General features: G+C 40.8%; 1 protein-coding gene across 6 annotated transcripts in view; it reads right to left on the reverse strand.

Moving 5' to 3' along the window:
* The window catches only part of BRCA1 (BRCA1 DNA repair associated), a 50,845-nt gene that overhangs the window by 23,104 nt on the left and 716 nt on the right, over nucleotides 1-27,025 (reverse strand). For 4 of the 6 annotated variants that reach the window (XR_012156404.1, XM_073326066.1, XM_073326069.1 and 1 more), the window contains exons 2-12: nucleotides 25,054-25,153; nucleotides 19,939-19,992; nucleotides 19,505-19,585; nucleotides 18,905-18,993; nucleotides 16,977-17,122; nucleotides 15,853-15,958; nucleotides 14,822-14,867; nucleotides 11,457-11,605; nucleotides 6,613-10,074; nucleotides 5,339-5,424; nucleotides 2,900-3,074 (exon numbers count right to left, since the gene is read on the reverse strand). Coding sequence is in view for 5 of the 6 variants with exons in the window: in XM_073326066.1 (XP_073182167.1) it covers nucleotides 2,900-3,074; nucleotides 5,339-5,424; nucleotides 6,613-10,074; nucleotides 11,457-11,605; nucleotides 14,822-14,867; nucleotides 15,853-15,958; nucleotides 16,977-17,122; nucleotides 18,905-18,993; nucleotides 19,505-19,585; nucleotides 19,939-19,992; nucleotides 25,054-25,133 (4,474 nt within the window). In the remaining variant the exon portion in view is untranslated. Of the gene's footprint in view, nucleotides 1-2,899; nucleotides 3,075-5,338; nucleotides 5,425-6,612; nucleotides 10,075-11,456; nucleotides 11,606-11,716; nucleotides 11,856-14,821; nucleotides 14,868-15,852; nucleotides 15,959-16,976; nucleotides 17,123-18,904; nucleotides 18,994-19,504; nucleotides 19,586-19,938; nucleotides 19,993-25,053; nucleotides 25,154-26,311; nucleotides 26,384-27,025 lie in introns of those variants that run through there. The other 2 variants (XM_073326067.1, XM_073326070.1) reach the window with 2 other exon arrangements.

Here is a 27,025-nt window from a genome sequence, read left to right on the forward strand (position 1 = left end):
TCTGATGCAAACTGTAAACAAACTGAACAAAAAATATTTTTTCTTTCAGTTTAGTATTTAAGGTGCAACGGTTACAAAAGAAAGAAAAACAAGTATCAGAAATTTGGTTCTCAGGCGACAGTGTCCCTTGTACTATGAGAGAAGGACTCCAAAACACAAACAGAAACCTAACAATGCTAAATTCCAACAAAAGCCCTCCCTCTATTAGTGTAGGTGGGAAGGAGGAATAAAACGACACAAACTATGCAGCAGTGCACGCGTAGGAAGTCAAGGCATTAAAGTAACATCGTGGCTTCACCTAGGCCCACCTCTCCTTCACAATAAATCGACAGCGGGGATTCATCTTAGCTAAATGCCCAAAGCCTTTAAGGAGCAAGCCAGAGAGAAACCATCTATTTACGGACCTCAAGGCACAGATGATGCAGACGCAGGATACCGCATAGATATTCTAGAGTTAGCTCTCTAAATCCCCGTGTACAAGGAGCTCAGTGTTAGAACGGAGTCAGCAATTAGTTGGAGTCAAAGAAAATACACCAAATAGGAGCACTGTGCTGCTTACTGAAAGAAGACTGTGGGCTTTATTATCTAGGAGATGAACTAACGCAAGACAGCCACAAAACAACATGTTGATGGAAAAACACTTTAAACCACTAACCATGGCAACCGACTCTTCTAGTGTTTCATCCATGAACTCCTGAGCAACAACAAAAATTAACTTAGTAACACATGAGCAGCAGAGCCATTGGTGTAGCCATAGCATATTGCACTGACAAGAGACTTCAGTTCTTAGAAAGACTATAGGTACAAGACCAAAGACATGCACAGCACACTGTATGCGAGCCACACCAACCGAAAGAACGATCAGGAAACCATAGGCTGTTTGTGCCATTTGACTGGCCCCCTGTAGCAGTGATGAAAAACACTTCTGGACCCTACCTTAAAGAATCCTGCAGTGATATTCCCACAGCCAGTAAATTTTGACAGGATAATGAATTGAACACAAGGTTTTATTACACATATTAGTATACAGATTATTCCAGCTGCCCTCAAAGAGGAGGGGTAACGGGCAGAAGTAAGTCTCTCAAACTGGAAATAAGGCACACATTTTTAAACAATGAGGGCAGTTATCCATTGCACAGCTTACCAAGCGATGTGGTAATACAACATCACTTGAAGTCTTCGAATCAGAATTGTAGGCCTTTCTAAAAGCGTGCTACTGCAATCACAAGCTACTGTGCCCAAAGTAGGAAATGCTGGTGGATGTTCTCTGGCCTGTGTTATGCAGGTCACACTAGATGATCACAATACTTCCTTCCGGCCTTAAAATCTATGAATTTCTTTGAAATGTCATATTCAAAAGCCTAACTAAAGCCCTTTCCTTAGTATACACACATGCAGGGGGCCTCACCCTATCCTCAGCGTATTATTCATACGGTAAGTTTCCCACGACAATTTAAATCAGGGGTGGGCCACATCTGGGACTAGCAATTGTAGGGCAGGCCATGAATGCTCACAGAATTGGGGCTGGGGGCTCTGGTTGGGGGTGGGGGCTCTGGGGTGAAGCCAAAAATGAGTTCACGGTGCAGGAGGGGGCTCTGGTCTGGGGTGGCGGAGTGCGGGGGGCGGGGGTTGAGGACTTTGGCAGCAGGGGGATGGGCTCTGGGGTGGGGCTGGAGATGAGGAGTTTGGGGTGCAGGAGGGTGCTGCGGGCTGGGATTGAGGGTGGGAGGGCGATCAGGCCTGGTGTTGGGGTGCAGGCTCTGGCTGGGGGTGCGGGCTCTGGGGTGGGGCTAGGGATGAGGGGTTTCGGATGCAGGAGGGTACTTCGGGCTGGGATCGAGGGGTTTGGAGGGTGGGAGGGGGATCAGGGCTGGGGCAGGGGGTTGGGGCATGGCTCAGGGATGTAGACTCCAGGCAGTGCTTACCTCAAGCGACTCATGGAAGCAGTGGCATGTCCCTTTTCCGGCTCCTATGCGGAGGCAGGGCCAGGCGGCTCTGCACGCTGCCACGTCCACAGGCACTGCCCCTACAGCTCCCATTGGAGCACCAGAGGGGGCCATTGGAGCGTGCAGAAGCCAGAGGGGGGCCATGCTGCTGCTTCCAGGAGCTGCGTGGAGCAGCCCCCTGACCCTACTCCCCGGCTAGAGCACCGGAACGGGGCAAGTCCCAGCCCCCACTCCCCAGCAGGAGCTCGAGGGCCAGCCTAAAACAGCGGGTGGGCCGGATTCAGCCTGCAGGCCATAGTTTGCCCACACCTGATTTAAATACTTCTCAGAGTCAGTGCTCTTCTTTGCAGTCCCCAAGGAGGGACTCTGTTCACATCCTGTCCAGAGAATTTACACTCCACTATAAAACATCTACTTCCTCCCTCTCTACCTGTCAGCAGTCTGGACCTGTCCTGCATCACCACCTACAGCCAAGCGATACTGAAATCGACTCCATTCTGTTTTGCCAAAGCACAGTCCTACAGTGAGAGAAGGTGGAGACCTCTTGGAGGATTTAGCAGCTCTCACAGCCCCCATCCATCCAAGGGACCAAAGACAGTCAGACTGGAACGAATGCCCACAAAACAAGCAGCATGGATCAGTATTGCTAAGCCATGAGGCCTACCTAATTTCTTTTTGAAAATATCTTAAGCAAGAATCATTTTATGAGAGTCAGGAACAGACAAGTGCGTGTTTTGTAGCCTATGAATTTTACCACGTAAATCATATAAGCACAAAAACGCCACTATTATATTCTGTGCATTTCACTGAATAATTGAGTTTAAGCAAAACTATATTAAGATTAAGCCAGCTCAACCCAACACCTCAGCTCCTGGGGGGAAAAATAATCATGAGATTCTCAGCAAGTTGTTTGGAACAAAGGTTAAAAATAATTTTCTTTGATGTTCTGTTACCTCTAGCTGGTCTCGTTTGTCCCACTGCGAGTGTTCCTTCCACTCTGGAAAGAGGCAGTTCACTGTGTGGGGCTGGGAATTCAAAGTCCTGGCTTCCATGCTCTTCCAGCACGGCCTCAAGTACAGCCATTTCCTGTTGAAGTTCTTTTAAGTTGTTTTGCATGGCATCCTTCTGCTGCAATAGAAGAAACTACATTGTGCTACCAGGAGTCAGCTCAATTGCTAAACAGTAAAAAATAACTTCTATTCAAATAGTTGTGAATGGAACCACAGCAGAACAATTCTGATTCAACATACTGAATGTAATTCATTTACATACTGGGTGCTTGGGAAATTACTGAGTTTTTATTGTAAAAACAAACCATGTCATGGCAGAAGAAAAAAAAAATACATTCACTTTGCAATTGCAAAACATTTTGAAACAGACTCCAAGTTATCACAGCCTCGCAGTTAGCAGCAAATACAGGCGTTGGCTTCTACAGAATGATTTACATAATTCCAATAATCGATTACTACTTTTTCCTTCCAGTCATCTTAACCTGTTGAATGCCCTAAGACAACACGTCTAACAAAATGGCCCTTGCATGCCCACTGAATTGGTCCTAAATTGCACATGCTATTTATTCAGCAGTGGCAAAGGTCCCTGTTACATGAATTCCAGGCATACTGAGCCTAGTACATGAAGGGTTAATAGGCCACTTTATTTAGAAAGGTTTCAGAGTAGCAGCCATGTTAGTCTGTATTCGCAAAAAGAAAAGGAGTCCTTGTGGCACCTTAGAGACTAACCAATTTATTTAAGCTTTCGTGAGGTGCCACTAGTACTCCTTTTATTTAGAAAGTGGTAGTACAGAGCCTCTAATTAAAATTTATGTTTGCTCTCCACTATAACTCAGAATCCCAACAGCTGTTTTCAAATAGGAAAATATTGCATCCCTTCCCTTCTTAATGCTGTCTCTGATCCTTGAAAACTGCTGTGCCTTCTACTAAAAATATGCCATTTACCTTCTTACGCCTCACAGAATACATGGCTTCAAAGGATGCTTTTATAAACAGTTTCCCAAGCTGGACAGAGGTGGTTTCTATAACAACAGTGGCTATTACGTTGCCAGTTCCACCACTGCCACCATGTGGAACTTTCTGGTTATTGCATCACTGACCAAGATAGAAATGAGAATAACTCTTTCATCAAGTCCAGCCCAAAGCTCTTAGGACTTGTGTACACTGGGCTTTTCAGGGCATGTCTACACTACAAAATTAAGTCGACATAACTTACTTCGGCATACAGCCGCCACAGTAATTACATTGCTTGTGCGTGTCTACTCTTGGCTCCTTGTGTCAGCGGTGCACATCCTCACCGGCAGAACTTGTATTGATTGTACTGTCAGTGTGGGGCACTGTGGGACGGCTTCTGAAAGCCAGTAACAGTTGTTGAAAGAAAAACAGTGTCTACACCAACACTGCACTGACCTAATTACGTCGACTCTATGCCTCCATAGAGATGGAGTTATTAAGTCGGCGTAGCCAGGTAGTTACATCGCAGAAGCAAAATTTTAGTGCAGACACTTACATAGTTAGGTCGATGAAAACTGCCTTGTGTTGATCTAACTCTATCGTGTAGACAAGGCCTCAGTCACCAATGAAGCTGCACCACTGTAAACCCACAGCATAGCTGTGCTACACCGGTACAAACTATGACTTGCAATAGTGCAGCACACACTGGTTTGAACATGGAAGGGCCACCCACACAACAGAAAGATTAAGTTTATTCTTCCTTGGATTCTCTGCTGAGACAGCCAACAGGGTGTGACAGGAGGCCAAGGGGAAGTTCTGTGTGGAGACCTGTCCACTGGAAACTGGACTGAGGTCAACCAGCCAGTATAAATGACCCAGACCACTCTTTCAACGTGGTCTGGTCTGGAATCAGTGACCAAGAAGGCAAAGACTTTGTGCTTCTAATTAATCACCATAACAATCCAGTACCTCTTTCCCCACAGACAACTGGAATCAGATAATAATAGTTAACCAGGGTTATAATTTTAAAAGCCTTTTTACCATAAATCCAACATCAGTTCCTACCAATGCAAACCTTTGGTGTCTGAAGCACAGGTTTCCAGCACTAATCAAATGCAGAAGGGAAGTTACAGACACCACCCACAATTAAGCATCAAAATCTTAATGCTATATGGTGAACAATCTGTAGTAGAATGTGTTGCTAATGCATAAGGCAAAATCTGACAAATATCAGCATTAAAGCAGCTCTGCAATTCTGGATAGCTTAGTAGCTGAAACTAACCGCACCTTTTCTGTAGATCTGTGGCTTCCGGTGATGGTAGCTCCATAATTTTCACATGACTGTCTAGTTCCTAGATTTTATACTATCCAACCATATCTGGAAAGTGCGTTAAACAGTTAGAGAGCTCAGTGCATGAACTTGCATACCTGTGTGGTAAGGATCTCACCCTGGGAGGACAGCCCAGAAGAATCTCCTTGGTGACTGGCTTCACTGTCATATCCGGATGCTTCACCTTGAAAAACAAAAGCTATGATTCATATATAAAAAAGTACTACTAATAACAACAACGACATCTCTCACTCACCACGGGGCCCATCACTGTACGTTCACAATACAGAGATTAAGGGTGACGTTTTCAAAAGCACCTAAATGACTAAAGGAGCAAAAGTCCCATATTCAGAAGTGACTTAAGCACATAGGCTCCTAAGGGAGTGATCTTCTAAAGCAGTGCTTCCGAAACTTTGGACGCTGCTTGTTCAGGGAAAGCCCCGGTGGGCCAGGCCAGTTTGTTTACCTGCCGCATCCGCAGGTTCGGCCGATTGCGGCTCCCTCGGCCCGCGCTGCTTTCGGCAGCCCCCATTGGCCTGCAGCGGCAAACCGCGGCCAGTGGGAGCCGCAATTGGCCAAACCTGTGGACATGGCAGGTAAACAAACCAGCCCGGCCCGCCAGGGGCTTTCCCTGAACAAGCGGCGTCCCAAGTTTGGGAAACACTGCTCTAAAGCATCAAAGTAACAAGAGCACAAGTCCCTTCCAATGGGACTGGTGCTCTTAAGTCACCTGGGCACTTCTGAAAAATATTATTATTTATTTCTATTACTGTAGTACGTAGGAGTCCTAATTATGCCCATCCTAAGTATCACTTAATATCAATGGAACTTAAGAGCTTTTGAAAATTTTACCTTAGGTCTGTGTCCTAAGAATAGCTTATGTAAGCATCTTTAGGAAAAAAAAAAAGTAATTATCCTGTGAATTTAAAACTTCTCAGAGTAGTAAGTAATGTAGAGCTGAACAGCAAAAGATATCGACTACCACTTTCATGGATATTTTTTCTGGAAAAACCACCTTAGAACGAACAGTGAAGTTTTGTCAGCAGATCTAGGAATCAAATTCTCATATGAAATTCAGCCCTTTAGTCAACAGGGGTTGGGGCCAAATTAATTCCAGGCTCTATTTTAGTCATTTCCTCTCTGCTCTAAGAATTACTATGAGAATTTAACTTAAAGGAAACAAAAATGAACACAAATGCAGAAAAGTAAATTTATTTATACTTCTGATTTGATTGCACATTACTTAGATTGTAAGCTTTTGAGGCAGGGACTGTCTTTTTGTTCTGTGTTTGTACAGCGCCTGACACAATGGGACTCCTAAGTATCCAGTAATACAAATAATAAATTGGAGCAAGGATATCTTACTTTGTACCTAAATTTGGTTGCACATTCTGGTCTCGTTGGTGTCCATCTTCCAAATCAGTTTTTCTTCCTGTCAGCTCTTCATTACCATTTGGACTAGCTTCTCTGCTTCCACTGAAACTGCTCATTTCTTTGGAACAAGAAGCTAGTGTTATGGGCTTCTTCAGCTCTTGTAGTCTATTGGTTGAATCTTCTGACATGTTGGACTGGGAAGAAAATAAGTTAACTGAGCATTCTGACTCTTGGCTTGGAGAAACACATGTATCTCTCAAGATGACTCCAGGCGATTTCTGTACAGCTTTATTATTGCCACTGCTACTGTTCAGCAATGCTAGAATCTCTTCCGGTGATGAAGACTCTACTGTAGACATGATCTGTTCTGTAGGCTGCAATGGTGTGCTTACTAATTTGCCAAATATTAATGCCTGAAAGCAAGGTAGTTCTTCATCTTCACTAGAATCCTCCTCGGAGGACTGCAATTTCCAGGCTGGTCTTCTGGGTTCCCGAACAAAGTTTTGAGACCTAGACTTAGAACTACTGCTGCCACTGTCCAGTTCTCTTAACGAGGCTCTCTCACCTGTTTTAACAAATACCGCAGAAATTTCTTTCCTATCAATTTCACAAATGCTTATGTTCTCTTTAATGTCATCAGCAGAGCACAATAAGCCATCAGGGGTCTCAGACAGCAATGGAAAACCACTAGTACCTTCAGTGGGCTGTTCCAGAGCCTCCTCTGAAATTAAGCACTCAGGCACACCTATGCTGGCAATTTGGGATACTTGTTCTTTATCACTCTTTACTTGTTTGCATTCCCCTTCATAACCGTTCTTTTCAATTACTTTGCAGCTAAATTCAGCAGGGCTTTGTTGACAAACTACAGGATATACCAGCACTGGCTTGGGCTGAAAATTTAATACTGGCCCTTTGTTTTCAGCTTCTTCAGCTTTTACTCCTTGATTGCTTCCTGTTTCATTAATTGTGCTTAAATCAGTTCTTTGGGAAATTCGCTCTTCTATATTTCTCTGGTCACCTAGGCTTCCGTTACTTTTGTTCTGACTTAATTGACTTTCTATCACCATTTCAGGTGAAATTCTCTTTTCCTTTGGTTGCCTTCGTTTTTGCAGTCTGCTCCTGCTCCTACTCTTAATCTTGGCAGTGGCTGCTCTTGGTGGTGAGAATAACTGCACTTGATCTGGAACTTGTGAAATATTCTTGCCATCGTCACTAACATGTCCACATTCGGTGTCCCTGGAAAAGTGAATTCCTGGACTACGCCCAGAAATACCTTTAGCAGATTCACATGTTTTAGGCTCATCTCTCTCACAAACCTCATCCAGGCCCAAGGTTTTTTTAGCATATGGAGGTTCATTTTTTAAGTCACTATTGTTATGCCTATATTCTACACTGCTAGCACCTGATTTCCTTAGAGTTTCAGAAGCAGTGCTTTCAGTCACAGATTCCTTCACTGGACTAGGATGAAGGGTAAATGACAGTCTTTTTGAATGTCTGAACATATTTCGGAAGTACTGTGTTTCTAGCTCACTGTCTTCAGTTTCTGTGTTCAACTCTGAAATGATTTTAGCTTCATGTGACTTTGAGTTTCTGAAACTTTCCAAGTCATTTTCTGTGCAATGTCTATTAGTCTTGGATGAACACGCACACAACTCTCTGTTCTTGGGCTCGAATGCAGCACACTGATTATTCTCAGACAAATTCTGCACTAGGCAGGCAGCTTGATCCACATTTGTGGAATGAGGCTGCAGAAGTGAATGGCTTCCTTGATTTTCGTTATCTTGAGAATCTGTATCAGGCACAACAGAACAAGCATTTAAATCCTTCACTGATATTTCGTCATACAAAAGGCCTTTTCCAGTTTGCATCCCATCAGAACAATTTTCAGGATTAGGGGGTGTTTTATCTACTTCCAAGGCATTACCCTTCAGATCAGTGTCTGACAGAGGTATGCTATGGTTCAGTACATCCTGCTGCTCATCAGGGTCTTTGCATTCAGGGACATGGACCAACACATTCATCTGCAATCCAGAGGAGGAATCTTTGCTTTCACTGGCATGCTTTCTTGCTCTCTCGTTTGGCTCACTTCTTCTCCTGGTTTCTTTTGTCATTTTTTCAGTCAGTAACTGAAGCCTCCTGCTGCGTCTGACTCGTTTATTTTCTGAATCAACTTTTTTTGGCTCTTCACTACTTGGGTAACTATCAATCTGCAGCTCAGTCTGATCAGGGCAACTTGAGTTTCTATCCACTACCAGCTGCAGAGCACACACGGGCCTAGCTGAATGTCTGCTTCTTTTCGTTAATGAGCTTCTCATTTTTTTAGTATTCTTTCGGTCACGGGTATCCTGAGCCAGCTTTCCATCAGTGCTGTTGCAAGTTACTTTCTCAGTATCATTTTTCAATATGGATTCCCCCTCTCGGAGGGAAAGTTCTGCTGATATATCGTCCCCATTTTTCACATCCATGGGACTCTCATTAACAACAGTGGAACCTTCACCACCTTTTTTCCTTCTAACATTTCTACCAACAATGCACTGATTAACACCCTCAGAGTGCTTCTTTAGATCCTTTTCATCTCTCTTCTTGATGAAGTCCGCAGGTTGGAGATCAGAGGCAGTCTTTCTTTTCCGTTTTAATTTACTTGTTCTGGAATTACTTGAGGGTTTCATATCAGTAGTAACATCTTCCACTTTTGGAGTCAGTGGCATCTCTCTCGTGTGGACAAGAGGGTTTGACTTTCTCTCTCTTTTATACGTTTTCCCAAATATTTTATCTTCTATGTTATGCACAGTTGATTTTGACAAATTCCTATCATTTTCACATCCCACCACAACTTCTGTGCAGTTTACCATCAGGTCAGTCTTCTCTGAAATACAGGACTCTCTGTCTGATAAATATGAATCTCCATCTTGTGTGTCAGATGCCCCAGCAGGAGCATCCTGGGAGGAACCAGAAGAGAGCATCTCATTGCTTTTAGAAAACCACTCGTTGACTTTTTGAATGCTTCTCTTCAGTCTTTTCCCAGAAACTTGACTCAAAGGATTGCCGTGAAGAGTCTTGGGCTGCAATAGACTCTCCAAAGCAGGTTCCCTTTCATGCAGGGAGTTACTCTCAGGTTGACATGTTTCTACAGCTTCTGTATGCTGGACACCATTACCTGACTTCTTGCTTTTATCTAATTGGTTTTCTGAGCTGTGCGCTAAGCCAGACTCTTTGTTTTCACTACTAAATGGAGTTTCCCCAGCATCCATTTCTTCTGCACTGTGGAATAAACTTGTGTCCTCATTCAGTAAAGAGCTGGCATTGCCTGTTCTGTCACGCTGTTCTGCCTGTGAGTTTGAAGCAGAAATGCCCTGGCTCTCTTTTAAATGACCCTCAGCCACATTCACTTGAGCAGCCTCGAAGTCTTCGATGCCATTCCAAGTGCCTTTGCTGTCTTCCTCTGAGACACCACATTCACCTGAAAATACATAAGACTTGCAAGCTGTTAAGCACCTCAGGGTTTGTGTACACAGGAATAATGAAGTGCTTAACAGCTAATATTTTGTTTGCAAATACACGGAATTTTAATTTTATTAATAAAAACTAGTTATAGCTTAAAAAACCTACCTACATGAACACTCAGGTACAACTACCAGACTCACTAGATAACTAAACAAAAGATATTCCAGACCTAGCTCATCTCTCATTTTTCCAGGATACTTAATTTCAGAGTTTTTGTTACTCCCTCTACACTATTCTATTCCCTGATCTTCAAAGGCTAATTAACACCAAGTCATTCATTTTTCTGCATTTTTAGGTGGGCATGTTATCAAGTTTTAATGTCTATTCTATACAATGTTATTCCATTTAAACTACAATAAGTCTTTCAATTGCCAGTCTTTCAACACATTTTTAGAAATATAATTACGAAAACCAGTATGAGTAAGTTACAAAAGCAGACTTTGTTTGAATATCTGGAACTAACAGAAAGTTCACCAGCAAAAGAAAGGCAGAACTCCTTATGAGTAGTTTGATTATACAGTCATGAAAGAGCCTCATTAACCCCTTCAGCTCCTGAAATTTCTCTGAATTGAATTAAGTTCAGTGTCTCTGTCCTTATCTTCAAGGTGCTCTATGGCTTGAGCACAGGACACCTAAAAGATGACTAAAGCTCTAGGATGAGAATTCTGGTAGACTACTCTGCTGCAAAATGGAACTTTTCCCATAAGGATAACGCTCGTCTGTGCAGGAGGCAGAGACGTGAAATGAGATTGTGGAATGAGCTCCCACAGGAACTACAGACCATCACAAACCTCACCACTTTCCACTCCAAGTGCAAGATGTACTTTTTCAACTTGTGTTCTTTAATTTAAAAACAAAAACAAAATCCTACCAATATAGTTCACTGCACACACTATTCTCCATATGGGGATTGGATGGGAGAAACACTGAACCACGTGGCATGTGTTCACCATGATGCTTAATGCACTAACGGAAGGCACTCAGATACTAACATGATGAGGGTGATATAGGAACCCATGCAGAGATGAATTTGTTTTGCCCTTTAAACGAGTTCATTTTTCTGTTTCCATGCACACAGACAGTTAAATATCTGAGTCTGATACAGACAACCAAATGTCTAACATTTTTGTGTGTCTAATCTGTAAACAGTTAGCCTCAAAACTACACACACTCTAGCCAAAGTCAACAAGAAAAATGAATTCAGTACAGTACTGAGTGTGCATATTACCTAAACATGAAAATGAAAGTTTTAATTTATAGGAAGCCAAAATTAATACTCTAATTTCAAACTTCCTTCCTGTCCATAAGCACTATCTGTCACAAAAATATCACACATACCTAAGATATCCGATGAGAGTATTTCTCCTGCATCTGACGTGCTAGGCCACATGTTGTATGGACTTTCACTTTCCTTCTCAGCATACTTTATTTCTTCCTCCCGTTCTCCTTTTTGAGGTGGAGTCTGAAATAATTTTGTGTGTCCCATTCTGTTGGGAAGGATTATGAAAAAGAAAATCCATGTAGTCACAAGTGCAATAGTGCTTGGACATAATCAGAAAATACTATTTTATACCCCATAGCAAACAAAGATTATTTACCAGGTAATTATTATTTCTGCTCCTCTGAAGACATCATCTTTCAGGATTCATTCTCATCCAACCCAGATCCCCTCGGAGTGTGGGTAACCCTTTCTGAAGTCTTTTTCCCCCTTGTACCTGATTTTACACTATCTCATATGGGGGGGGGGGGAGCGAGAAAACGAACTGTTGTGGTTATGATGGTGCTGTACCAAATCCTTTGGAAAATACAGTACCTGATGTTTGCACCAAGGAAAAGAATGACCCGAACCTTCATAAATGAATCATCAGAATAGAAACCTAGAACATGAGGATTGTGTAGGAAGGGAAGCTTGCCATTGTGACCAAAGAATTGGAAAGATGCAAGATAGAAATATGTGAAATCTCAGAGCTGTGATGGAATGGCAGGGGCCATTTCATGACGATGGATGGGTATGCCATGTACTATGCAGGCTCTGTGAAAGTGAGAGAAAAAGTGATTACATTTATCTTATCCAAGGAAACCTCCAAGTACGTACTTGGACATAATCTAGTCAGCAACAGAATCATCACAATTTGCCTTTGAGATAAGCCAGTTAATGTTGATCATATAGGTTTATGTCCCTACAACAGCAGCTGATGACAATGCAATTGATGAGTTCTATGAACGGTTTGAAAAGACACTCATTGAAACACCAAGTAAAGATATCACCCTTGTAACTGGAGACCTGAATGAGAAAGTTGGAGCTGTAAGCTCTCAAAGTAGTAAGGGGAAACAATGATCTGGGTTTACAAAATGAGAGAGGAAAGTGTTTAGTTGAATTCTGCTGTTTAATCATCTAGTCATTACAATCATAATCTTCACCCAACATCCTAGACGTTTATAGACATGGAGGTCATCTGACAGTGTGACAAAGATCCAAATCACCGATGTAACGATACATGGACATTGGAGAACAAGCATTCAATGGACAAAGATTTTCCTGAGTGCAGATTGTGAGTCAGGCTATCAACTGTTTGCCTCAAACATAAAATTAAAACTTAGGATAACATGTTTGGCAGGTCCACTGCATCTGGACCTGTCCAAAATCAACAAAAACTACATGACTTCTGTAAAGAATGCACCTGAGTCGTTGTCACAGGTGAAAGAGGAGAACAACCTGAATAAACTCTGGAATAAAATGAAAACTATCATGCTCAAAGCCCCCAAACCACACATTCCAAAAAGCCAGGGTCAGATGGCACTACAGCTAATGGAAAAGGTGTTCAAGCTGGCAAAAACACAATGCAGAGTGAAAGAGAGGCGTGAAGACTGAAGAGTGCAGGAGAAAATAAAAGGAATTGAGCAGATGGATTCAAGGCAGACAAGACGAGACTGCCAGATGCTGCGACTGGAGGACAGGAGTTATAGAACTTGATAATTGACTTGTTCTGTTCGTTCTTGAAACATCCGGCATTGGTCACTGCTGGAAGACAGGACACTGGGCTAGATGAACCATTGGTCTGACCCAGTATGGTCATTCTTATGTTCTTATGGCAAGAGTAAACACAATAGGGCAAAATGCAAGGAACTTGAGAATTATAAAGGCAGTAATATTGCAAAAAGCTATTCTCCCAGTGGTCAGTCTCCTTACTAAAAAGTTTTCCCCATGACCAACCATAATAAAAGATTACGATGATAGAGTTCTTACTGAAGATTACAATATCAAATGCAAGTGGAGTGATTACTGTGGCAATCTGTATCCTTCATCAGAACCATGTACTACACATGGCAGCAGAGAAGAGAATACAGAGCTGAAGCCATAAATCCTGAGAGAGGAAGCGGGGTGTGTTATTATGAAAATTAAGCCTAGGAAAGCACCATGGGTGAATAACATATCAGCAGAATTGCTAAAAGCGATTCGTGTCCACAGTTTTGATCTCATATGGAAAATCTGCAATGATGTATGGATGACTAAAAACTGGCTGGACAAGTGGACAAAGGGAATCTTTCTGCCCTTACCAAAGAACAGGGATATAACAGAATGCAGTAACTGTTGTACCAGCTCCCTGATATCGCACATGAGCAAAGTGCTACTCTACATAATTCAGGATACCATGAAGTACGATAGGAGCAGAACTACCACCACAACTATGTGATTTCAGAGAGGAATGAGACACAGATGATCAAATTTGCAAATATCCATATAACTGAAAACAAGGAGTATAAACACCCATTGGTTACGTGATACCATCGGACATAACCATCAGCGGAGGATACAGGCAGACATGGAGACTCCAAAGCATCGAACTGAACTCATTGCAAGTCTCTTCTGTCAACAACAGAACATGGCGTGAACAGCAGCAATTGGTTTTCCTTTGAGCTGGGTGTGAGACTAGGGTGAATTTTGCCCTCTAGTCTTTTCAACATGTTCACAAAATTTATTACAATTCAAGCTTTGGAAGGTTTTGAAAGTGGAAGGAGCTGAGGTTCTATTGGTGGACACTTCTTAACTGACTTCAGATATGCTGATGTTGACATGACACTTTTTGCTGCAACCACGCGCACAATGCAATGAATAATGGAGCCTGTAAAAACATGTAATCAGGACTATTCCTGAATGTGGCAAAAATGAAATGCTTGTATGTTGCCATGATCAATAACAACATGATACAAATGGACATTACGATTAATGGTCAAGCTGTAGAGGGAGTAGATGAATTAAATTATCTGGGATCATATACATCCAACCAAGGAGGCTACTCTGAAGAAATTGGAAGCCTAGGAATGGCTTTCCTTTTGAAAGTGTGGAAAAACCAATGTATCTGGAAATGTATGAAGGAATGAAAAACATAATATTTTCCATAACGACTTATGGATGTGAATCCTGGGACACTACTGTTAGCTGTCAAGGGAGTGCAGAATGTGGGTAGAAATGGGATTTAACTGTAAACATGTCTTCAGACATGTTTTGTGAATAATGTTTACTACAGCATTGCTGTCTATTTGGAAAAATCCGTCAAAGGTGCCTAGCATCGCTAAATGCGGTAGGTCCCTCCTGACAGCACTGCAGCACATCTGATCCTCCAAAACCCAACAGGAAGGGGTTAAATGAGCTAAACTAGAAAATACCAACAACATTCCAAGTATTGTTCTCTTTTACTTACCCACAACCACCTGCTTTTTTAAAAAGATCTTCAGAAGAATCAGATCCTGGGAAAAAAATCAAATCAGCGATTAGCACTCTGGTTGAAAAAATTCAAAAAGCAAACCAGGATTTGCCATTGTTTCAATGTGCTGTATTCACACAGGCACTTATACCCTGGTCTTTTTCACGGTTAAGTTCTTTCAGCTTGTGCTATGTGAACTCCACCTTGATCATGCCAGCAATTTATGCCGAGTCTAATTTCTCTGTGCAGATACATTGTTGCCCCCAGCACAAAACAATGTACTAAAACTTTTTATACAGAGCCAGCTAGTGAAAGAAAAGTTCTGATTGGAGTTTCTAATTTTTTATCCAATACAGAAGGCATTGGCTAGTGTCTAAAGCATGAGACTAAGTTGGGAGCTCTGGCTATATTCTAATCCCAGCCCAGGCTTCTGTGGCTCAGTTTATTTCCTTTTTATAAGTGGAGAATTCTGCACTCCCAAGGATGGTGCAAGTCTAAATTAATTAGGAACACAGGAACTGTTATATGGAATCAGACCTGAACTCCACCTAGTCCAGTATCTTGTTTCTGACAGTGGACAGTGCCAGCTGCTTTAGCGGAAGGTGTCAAAACCCCACAGTAGGCAGATGTGGGATAATCTGCCCCCAACATTAGGTCTCATCCTGATCTCTAGCACTTAGAGATTGGCCTAAACCTTGAAGCACAAGGTTTAATTACCATAATCATTTTTAACAAGTCTGGATATTCTTGATATACATATAACTACCCAATCCCTTTTTGAATCTTGTTAAGTTCCTGGCCTCACAAACTGCCTATGGCAGTGAGTTTCATATTTTAATTACGCATTGTTTGAAAAAGCATTTAATCACCTTTGAATTTCCCACCCAATACAATTAAAATGTCCCCTTGTTCTTGGGTTATGAAACAGAGAGAACTGCTTGTAAAACACTTTGCAATGCACAGGCAAAAGGTGCTATACAAGCATTATTATGCTTTAGATTAGTACATTTACACTCAGGGGTTCTTACCAAATTCAATGTACACTGCTTTACCAGATTCACATTTCTGCCTTTTGTTTCTGAGGGAACTTCTCCTGACCATGTTGTCTGCAACCTGGGCACCAGCATTAGCTTCCTGCCAATAAAAGAGTACAGAGGAAGTAGTTACTGCAAAAAACAAAAGTAAGACCGTCAGGCTGAATTATATAATCTGTAGGACGGTCAGATGTGTTATGGAGCATAAGGGAGAATGTTTGTATCTGGAGACTCTGTACAGAACTTTAACGTGCAGTTCATGAGAGTGGCTTTACCCAATTTATTTGAGAGGCATTCTGCAATTAACAAACATTCTTCCGGTGTAGAAGCAGAAATGTAATTTTTACTCATTTAACATTTCAAAGCATTTCTGTTATAGTTCTGCCACATTTAGCATAGGATTTTATTCAATATTTGGCAGATCAGACAAGCGTCCTAATGGGTCCTGGGAACGAGCTTAGGCTCAAAAAAATTACCACCCATTTGGGAAATATCTTTGATTATAAATAGCCAAGAATATTTTCTTCAAATTCACTACTTTACTACCAAAAAATTAAACAGTGGCTAGGTAGACTGTAAACTAACCAAGGTTTTTTTTTAAAGCTCTGCTGCAAAAATCAGTTCTTCCCCCAACATCACCAGTTGCACAGGAGTAGAAAAAATATCCAACAGAAGCTCATGCTACTGTCAGCTCTCACAGGACATACACTGAAGTGGAAAGGCAACATTTGAAAAGTTTTTATTTTTCAAGATTATTACGGGCTATTACAATGTCAAGTAATTTTCTTTTATAGTTTTTTTTTAAGTCTGCAATGTCCTTTTAATAGTTATTCATTTAGGATTCACCATTATACATTAGTTGAAAAAACCTCATAGCAGTAATTTCAGCAACAATTAATATATATTACAACCTTGCATATTAAAAAGTAATGAAGCCCTTTTATTCAAGCAACATCTTTAAGGAGAGTTATTTCAGTCAAATAGTCATTTAAAAACCAACACAATATAAGGATTTTGGCTCATTTAAATTAACTCAGAGTTGCATTCCTAAATCATTAGCCATCAGAAGATATTCCAGATGCAGGAGAGATTAAGAATAAAAAGAAGAGAAAAATTACCAAGGTAGGACTTTCTTGCTCTTGTTCTTTAATTCTTTTTTGTCTGTTTCTGTAGCCCTTACTTTGGATGATGGAACCTTCCTTCCCCAGGAGCCCAGTAGAATTGGTTTCTACAGGTTTTTTAGAAAAATCCTGACTGTTTAAAACTGAGAAATGATAGAAGAAAAATATTAGGAAACATACACGTAAAGTAATGCACACTGGAAAAAATAACCCCAACTATTCATACAATATGATAGGGGCTAATTTAGCTACAACTAATCAGGAGAAAGATCTTGGAGTCATTGTGGATAGTTCTCTAAAGACGTCCACGCAGTGTGCAGTGGCAGTCAAAAAGCAAACAGGATGTTAGGAATCATTAAAAAAGGGAGAGAGAATAAGATGGAGATTATCTTATTGCCCTTATATAAATCCATGGTACACCCACATCTTGAATACTGCGTACAGATGTGGTCCCCTCATCTCAAAAAAGATATACTGGCATTGGAAAAGGTTCAGAAAAGGGCAACTAAAATGATTAGGGGTTTGGAACAGGTCCCATATGAGGAGAGATTAAACAGGCTAGGACTTTTCAGCTTGGAAAAGAGGAGACGAGGGGGGGATATGATAGAGGTATATAAAATCATGAGTAGCGTGGAGAAAGTGAATAAGGAAAAGTTATTTACTTGTTCCCATAATAATAAGAACTAGGGGGCATCAAATGAAATTAGTGAGTAGCAGGTTTAAAACAAATAAAAGGAAGTTCTTCTTCACTTAACACACAGTCAACCTGTGGAACTCCTTGCCTGAGGAGGTTGTGAAGAGTAGGACTATAACAGGGTTTAAAAGAGAACTGGATAAATTCATGGAGGTTAAGTCCATTAATGGCTATTAGCCAGGATGGGTAAGGAAAGGTGTCCCTAGCCTCTGTTTGTCAGCGGATGGAGATGGATGGCAGGAGAGAGATCCCAGTATGGCCATACTTATGTAAACTTTCTTCCACCATAACCATTAAATATCCATGAACTGGACACTAATACATCATGTGCAACAGTAACAGAAGTCCTGTATGTACAATTGTATCTTGTACATAATGCTCCAAGCCCCAGAAAAGAAAGTTATTGATTTTAAGACTAGCAGTGAACAAATTATTAGTATTAATTTTAAACTACAAAACTACCCCTCACCTAGATTCATGAGAAATTCCTTACAACTAATTTACTGAAGCCCCATTCTTAAAAACCAATAGCCCAGGCAAATCGATATGACCACATGGATCAGCTTGCAGGATCAGGGCCTAACACTAGTAATTTTAAAGCAACACAAAACAATTAAAAAACCTGAGAGGAATTGTCCAACTCCATATATCAAAACACCTTCCCATAAGAAAGTCCTATTCCAAAATATGAACAAAAATATGTATCTAAAAGTCTACCAGTTCCCGTGTGCTAGAACGGATCGTTTCATATCAGAACAACATGACTGAGAGTGTACATTTAAATGTAATTATTGCAGTGATTCACAATTCAGTCTCATTAGGCTAAAAATTCATTATATCACAGTTTAGTTAAAAAAATGAATAGAAGAAAGCAAAGACACAGTAAGAGGAGTTGGGGGCATCAGAAAGAGAGGAAGCAGGATAAGACTTTAGACATGGTTACAGAATTAGCTAACACAAGTACAAACATATCTCAGATGAACACTGAAAATATGGTCAGATACCGCAGTCATTCCACACACAGAACAGTCCTCAAAGTCCTGGGGTGAGATTTTCAGAAGTGCCCGAGTGACTTTCTTTACAACTTACGGCCCTAAATAATGAAACACTTCTGAAATACCCACCCCTTGGAGTTCTGCATAGTGACTTTGGCATTGGACATATAATTTTGACACAAATGCCCAAAAGTTTACCATATCAGTGCAGGCCCTTTGAGACAAGCAATACCTACACTTGATTCCAGTGTCAAGTTCAAAAGCATGGATAGTTTCCAGTAGCCCTTCAATTAGCTGCTTAAATCTTGGATTTTCCTGAAGACTTCTGAAACAAAAACAACAGATGTGTGTCAAAGATGAAGGCATGGGTAAGTTACCATTAGTTCCCTGGGAATCTGAGCTAAGTAGGAGGGGGATGCAACTGGGTATGTGGAAAATGAGGCAGTGCTATGCACGGTTTCCAAGGAGCAGAGGCTCCCCCAAGCCATTATTACTATAATTAAAGTATTATTCACTTCAGAATAAACCAAGAGGTGGTACACATTATCCTTATAATTTTATACTTAATTATTCTAACACAGCTTTAGCACAGAAACTGCCTGTGATGGTTAAACAATTGTGAAATCTGAGATATTTTACAGCACAAACATTTCCTAAGAGTAGATTCTGAACCATACAGCTGTTTTGGAGATGGTCACAGAAAAAGCTAAGGGACAATTCTTCCTATTTTTCTACTCTTTCAATTTTTTGTTCCTTATTGGTGAAGACATTTGCATAAAACAGGATCTGCTCTCTCTCTCTCTCTCTCCAACGCCATGGTCCCCAGAGTACATTACCTTTTGGTAACCTCAGTCTTACACAGTGGACACTGTGCTGGGCCTTTTTTCTTTTTGCTGAGAAGTTTAAACATACAGAATCTATTAAAAGAAAGAGGAAAAATCATGCTGGTAATACATTTTAACGGAAGAAATAGTTTTTTCTAAAAAGCTGCACCCATTTTGATAGGTTTCACTTTGCTGGGATAATCTCATATCTGTACAAATCTGTCATTGTCAAGCTGAGTACCTACATTATTACTACAGAGTTTAAACCAAATTGAGCCAATTGTTTCTGAAATGGTCTACGAAGCTGCAACTAGTTCTCAGTTGGAAAGGCTTTTCTTCTCTTGAAATAGCTAATCATTAATTTATGAAGTAGCCTACTCCATTAGCATTGATAGGAGAGAGTATGCTCAGAGAGCATTATGTGCTGAAGAAGTTTGGAGGCCCACCTGCAGAATATATGGTCACATTTTGTTGAGACTGGCTCTTTTATCAACTCCAAACTGGAAGAGGAAAAAAAATATTTACAGTTATACATTTGAAAAGACAATACAACAAAAATAAAGATAGAAAGGCAAAAAATTAATTGAACTAGAAAAAAAATACATAATTTTTGCCAACAAAAGCAGAATATTCAACATAATTTTTGTTTGGGCACCAGGCAAGGTGGCCGAGTTTTCCAGTTGTGCAGCCTATTGCACAATATTAGTTTTTCTAAGCAATTTCTTTCTTTCTTCCTCTCTACCTAAAAGGTATGCTTTCTGGAGATGCCAGTTCAGCATGGCAAGGGACAAGCTGTTTTGCAGCTACAAAAGATGTCCTCTTCCACTCCAAATAAATTGGTTAGTCTCTAAGGTGCCACAAGTACTCCTTTTCTTTTTGCGAATACAGGCTAACACGGCTGTTACTCTGAAACCTCTTTCCACAAGGGGTCAGAGTGGAACACTGGGAATACAAGCCTTCCCTATACCAATTCTATTCTACTCAGGTTGTTATGTGGCCCCCATCACTGCAATATGAGCATTTTCCAGAAGTCCAAGTGATATGACTAGCATCTGTCAGGTGTGATTATCTTTTTCTCCCAAGGGGAAACTGTGTGTGTGGAGTGGTTTATTCTATTTTTAAAAATTATTTATTTATATCAATTGAATGTAAGTACATTGTGCTGTGTATTGACATTAGCAAAAGCAAGGTCAAAGATGTGAACACTGCATTTAGAGCAGAAGGTGGAGATGGCTGTGGTTGTTCTTAGTTCCTGTGGGAGTCTGTTCCAGTCTTGGATAAAGCCCCCTGTGAAAGTTCTGTCTCCTGTACAAATGACCTTTATCTTTGCTCTGGATAGTTCCATTGAACCAGAGAAGCAGCGCTTTCATCTGTAGTCCTCGTCCTAGAGTTTTAGGGATCTTTTAAATATCCTGGACTCAAACCATTTAGGACTGAGTCCTTGAATTGAGATGGTAGTATATGGTGAGCCTCTGAAAAGAGCAGAAGACAAGTTTGATGTTTTTGCGGTAGCTCATGTTGCTGGGGAGATGGGTTGCCACATTCCATACTGGTTGTAGTTTCCAGAGGGCCAACAGCTTCATTCCCAATTAGACAGCATTCCTCTAGCCTGCTGAGATGAGACCCAATCTCCTAGAACATGTGACTTGCAGATGCTACTTAGAGTTTGTGAGGAACATAGAAGCACTCCTAAACTGTGCACTGAATAGTCCAGTTGCACAACTTTAATTAATAGAGACTGCACCATGCTGGAAACTCCTCAAAAAGTGCACTATGATTATGATAGGTTTTAGAGTAGCAGCCGTGTTAGTCTGTATCCGCAAAAGGAAAAGGAGGACTTGTGGCACCTTAGAGACTAACAAATTTATTTGAGCATAAGCTTTCGTGAGCTACAGCTCACTTCGTCGGATGCATTCAGTGGAAAATACAGTGGGGCGATTTTATATACCCAGAGAACATGAAACAATGGCTGTTACCATCACTCTCGTTACAGTGTATATGGTAACAGCCATTGTTTCATGTTCTCTGGGTATATAAAATCGTCGGATGCATTCAGTGGAAAATACAGTGGGGCGATTTTATATACCCAGAGAACATGAAACAATGGCTGTTACCATACACACTGTAATGAGAGTGATGGTAACAGCCATTGTTTCATGTTCTCTGGGTATATAAAATCGCCCACTGTATTTTCCACTGAATGCATCCGACGAAGTGAGCTGTAGCTCACGAAACCTTATGGCTCAAATAAATTTGTTAGTCTCTAAGGTGCCACAAGTCCCCCTTTTCTTTTTATGATTATGATGGTTCTCATGTCTTGACTAGATTAACTCAAAGCTCTGAAGCAAACAGACAATCCCTGCTTGGATACAACCCTACTGCTTTTTGAGATACAGCACATAGAGCAGAAATCAATGTTATTGGAAAGCAAGTTCTAGCTAGGGTACCACATCCTCATCTAATACCACAGATCTGGAATAATTACATTCCAGCACAGTAATTATAACCCAAAACAGGCGGACATCCTGCAAACAAACTCAGAACACAGGAAAATTCCAACATAAAATAATAATTTTAAAAAACAAAACAAACAAAACAGGATTGAAACCATTCTTGTAGTTTGTCTTGCAAACACTGACTAACAGGCTAAGAGAGACATTTCCTCCTCTGCCACATCTTTTACTAAAATGGCTCATTGCACTGTGTTCAGCATCTTATTTTTCAGGATGACATGTTTCATAAAGAACATTCACACACCCACCTTTGGATTGGTGAAGGCTCATAAAGACAGGACCTGCCCAATCAGTGAATGATATTACTAAGCCCCTCATTTTCCATCCAAAAATCCAGTACATACTATGTTTTAATAGGAAGTAAGGACTTCAAAGATGTCCTACCACCAACCCACCTTTTCCATCCCCCAATCCCACACATAAGCAACCATCGCTAGAGGGAAGATATGAAATAAGTTTCTAAGCAGGACAGAGGGAAAGGAGTAAGAGCAAAAGAAAATCAGAAAGGGATTAGAAAAACGATTCCACTGGGGACAGTCCTTTGCCACACTGTGATCTTTAGCATAACAGTTAAATTCCATTTCCGCTACCTTTCAAAACTAAGTTATGGCACACTGGCTGGAATCATACATTTCTTGTGAGCATGGGCAGACAAGGTCAAAATAGTCAAATCTGCTCTAGCCTCAGTACAAAAATAAAAGAAATACATGGAGTAGGGAATTACAGTAGCAAAATCCACCTGGTGCAGAAAGCAACATTCAGTAAATAACTTGGCTTTAATCATTTTAACTCTTTCAGCTGTTCTTAAGACAGGACTGGCTTCAAAACTTTAACTCACTTTTGATCCTGAATCCTTTGTTGTTGTGGCTTTGAGACACGCTCCTAAGGGATTTACTTGAACCGTTTCCAGGCTTTAGCCATCTTAAAGTCAGCAAGTACAACCTACCTTCAACATGTGGAAAAATTTCCCTTTATTTAGATAAAATGTCCTACACCTAGGCAAGCATGGTGTTAGCAGGCCGAGTCATGTTGCGAAAGCCTTAAGGGCTTCACAGTTCTTGTATCCACATCAGGAGTTCAGATCATTCAGAATCCCAGAATCTCAGAAATTAGCAGCATGTAAGAACAGGCTAAGTATTTTCTGTTCACTGCTACCATTCTTCTTTCAACAGCTGCCACAGAAATGGATTTCAGCTCAATGAACTCAGTGAATAATGTAGAGAAGAATAACATACTATATAAACTTTGCCAAGTACCACAATGACTCCAATTAAAAGGCTACATCAAAATGACTTTTACTTGGTCAAAGCAAATAAAGCAGTTTCTGCTGCAAAAGAGTCTAAATAATAATTGGTAATAGCAAAATCTACAGCAATAGTAGTAAAAAAAGCAGCATCAGCATTAACTCTCATTCCCGCATCCTTAATTTTTATGAGTCTCCTAACTTTTAAAATTGATTATTTGCTAGAGTAATAAAGAAAGAACATTACACTTTTATGACTCAGATTCTCATGAAAATGCAAAATAAATGGACCCAACTTCCACAGTATCCATAGCTTTTTGCTCACTTTATAATTACCACCATGAGAGCTTAGTAAGTTTTGTAAAATCCCAGAAGTATTTTTTAGGATTGCCATCTACTGTTTCTCTGCCTTAGTGGTTCTTAAGTTAGACTATGCATTTTTCCATGGCTTATTATCTAGCAAATATGCTGCTCGCTTTAAGAATCAAATCCATGTTGCCTCTCAGAGTTCTCCCATCAATGAGTAGGTGATTGCACTGGGCAAAACTCTCCCCTCAGACGAGATATTCTACTGTCATTTGTACTGTTGCATCTGAAGAAGTGGTTTTTTACCCACGAAAGCTTATGCCCAAATAAATCTGTTAGTCTTTAAGGTGCCACCAGACTCCTTTTTGTTACCGTCATTTAAGGAGCTCCATACACATATGGAGAACAGAACAGGGTAGAAAATGAGCACCAGGCAAACCTGAAAGCAAAACCTTGACAACTGTGTTGGATTATATTTTCTCTCTGAGCAATTATGACCTTTTAATATTTGCCGCTCTCAAATGGTTCGCTATTTATTGTCATAACAAATCATGCAGTGATTCAGATATTTACCAAAGAAGCACCAGGATTATTACACCCTAAATGCTCCAGAAGAGGCAGTACAGTGACACTTGAGTCATCATAAAGTTTCCACGGTATGCATCCGATGAAGTGAGCTGTAGCTCACGAAAGTTCATGCTCAAATAAATTGGTTAGTCTCTAAGGTGCCACAAGTACTCCTTTTCTTTTTGCGAATACAGACTAACACGGCTGTTACTCTAAAAGAATATAGAGTCTTCTACACTGTGGTTTTACAATGGAAGAGATTATACTATAACATGTCCACTGCAGTTAGGCCACCTCATTTTCTAGTCACTGGGGCAAAAGCGAGATGTTAAGCTTGTTTAAAACTCAACTCAGACCTTTCATCCCTGAACTGTTTGCTATTAAATGCAAAATCTACCACATATGTGGTTCTTAGAAATTAAGAGTCTGTCCTAAGTTCATCAAGAATTCTGAATTTCCTGGCTTTAACTCTGACCCTTAACATTTTAACATCCTGCTTGTTTTAAAGGACTATGTACCTTGTGTAGAGACAAACAGGCTGGATCCAGGCTCTCTCACAAGCAGCACTTGGATCCAGCCAGTGCCAGTTTTTTTCCCCCACTACTGAATAGTTAAGGGAGGTTCATGCTTCCTCGTTAATAAAGGCAGGATTTGTTAGAACACGTTTGTTGCATGTATCCAGGTGCTGTTTTTAACTCTTCATGCTTAGATCCGAGCAGATGCAAATATTTTCTCAATAAGCTCTCTGAGATACGGAATGCTTGGACCTCACAAAACCCAAATATTCATTATCCAAATGGCCCCAACTATTCTGTGTGTTTTTCTGGCTGTGCGTAGAGTAAGTAATGTTTGAATACAAGAAAAAAAAGTTAATAAACAATGTGTCATAATTCACTGCATAGTATGAAGTCCAGATTATTCTCCTGACATACCATATTGGGCACTCCAAGTTCTTCTGCATAGCCAAAAGCACACTTTGCACATCTCCAATGGCAGCCACAGACGAGTCCATTCCTCAATTCCAAACACAATCTACAAAAACGAAATGTCATTGCAATTTATTCTGGCACATAATCTCTCATTCACATTTGCCTGCAATGTGACCATTACTACATTAATATGTACTATGTAGCATGTATTAGGCTCCTCAGAGAATTTCATGGATCCTTGCTCTAAAGAGTTTACAACTGACAATTTCGACTTGACATTACATATGAAGCTGACCACAGAGGAATAGAGTAGTGTGGGGTAAAGTAACAGAAATAAGATCATATGGAGACTCAGCGAACTCATGTACACTTCTTGATGAACAACTTTTTTTTCAAGCTTTCATTTAAAATATGACTTAGTTTATTTCTTTGAGGCTTTGGGGCAGATGTGAGTCTTTAGGAGGGACCTGGATTCAGCGAGGGTAATGCCTTAGTGAATAGGTTTCAGCTGAGTTTTCTAGACACAGAAGGCAGCATAGAAAACAGCAGAGATTTATGTGAGAAGTCAAAAGCTGGCATCACTGGTGGACAGAACAGATTAGGACATGAAAGTAGACTATATTAAAGATATAGGGAGGAACCGAATCTCAGTCTTGAAGGTCAGAATTTGACCTTAATATGCAGAGGGATAGTGAACAAGTACAGGGCTTTCAGAGTTATGGGAAACATACTGTTACCCATAACTCTGAAATGGGTGAGGTGCACGTCAAGAAGAGGAGGCTAGAATAGTCAAAGCAGGAAATGGTTAGGGTATGCACAAGTATCTTAGGCTATGCCTACACTGCGCACTTTACAGCAGCACAGCTGTGACACACTACAGCCATGCCGCTGTGAGGTACGCAGTGTAGCTGCTCTTTGTCGGCTGGAGAGAGCTCTCCTGCCGACAAAATAAAAACACCCACAACGAGGGTAGCTTTGTGGGCAGGAGAGCGTCTCCCACTGACAAAGCGCTGTCCACGCTGGTGCTTTTCATCCGTAAAACTTTTGTCGATCAGGGGTGTGATTTTTTTCCACACCCTTGACTGGCAAAAGTTTTACCAATGAAAGTGCAATGTGGACATAGCCTTAGTTGTGAGGAGGCCCAATCCTGAGCTCCACTGACTCATGCTTCCAGGATCAGGGCCTTGCACATGAACAGTTTCCAGAACTAATGAAAAGCTAAATATCCATAGATTTACATAAAACATTTAATATTTCTTACATTAACTTGCAGAAAGCATGATAAATTATCTGATAATGGTAGTTGACATAGTAGAGTTGGAATCTGGAAAACCTATTAGATCACACAAGGAATAAAATCAGCTTTTGGAGTTATGAGTATCAGGGCAAGAGTATACAAATCAAAATTGAATGAAATCAGTTTAGTTCTTACAAGTATGGGCTATTCAAATAATGTGCAGTTAGAGACCAGAAACAAAACATGATATAGTCACTGTGAGCACTCAGCAGCAAAAGCAGGTGACACTTGCAGAAGCTCAGATTAGTGTTAGCCTGAAGGATCAGATCTAGATTTTGAACCAAAAGGACACTCTGTGCCACCTTATTCAAGGATGGCAGTTTCTAGGTCTGAGACTTTTCACTTGAAAGGGATTATTGCATAGACTCAGTTCTGAAGCTCAGACAGATGGGGGCAGCAATGTCTTTACTTTTGTCCTTGCTTCAGTGTAAATTTAACACAGAAAAACCCAAGGGAGAATCAGCCAGAGCGCAAGAGGCAGACAGCCTAGCACTGTCCTCAGAAACAGAACAGTTGAAAGGAGGGATAAACCCAAGGGATAAACCCAAGAGCAATCACAACAGCCCGTCATTTAAAGAGAATGAGTGTGTCGACACCCCAGAACCACAACAGTGGGGGTCCTCCCTCAGACAACAATAGCCCAATGCAGCCAAACCAAGAGAGTGTAATAGTTCCCCA

Source organism: Lepidochelys kempii, chromosome 27 (assembly GCF_965140285.1).
Source record: "Lepidochelys kempii isolate rLepKem1 chromosome 27, rLepKem1.hap1, whole genome shotgun sequence".
In the NCBI taxonomy this organism is placed as follows: Eukaryota; Metazoa; Chordata; order Testudines; family Cheloniidae; genus Lepidochelys; species Lepidochelys kempii.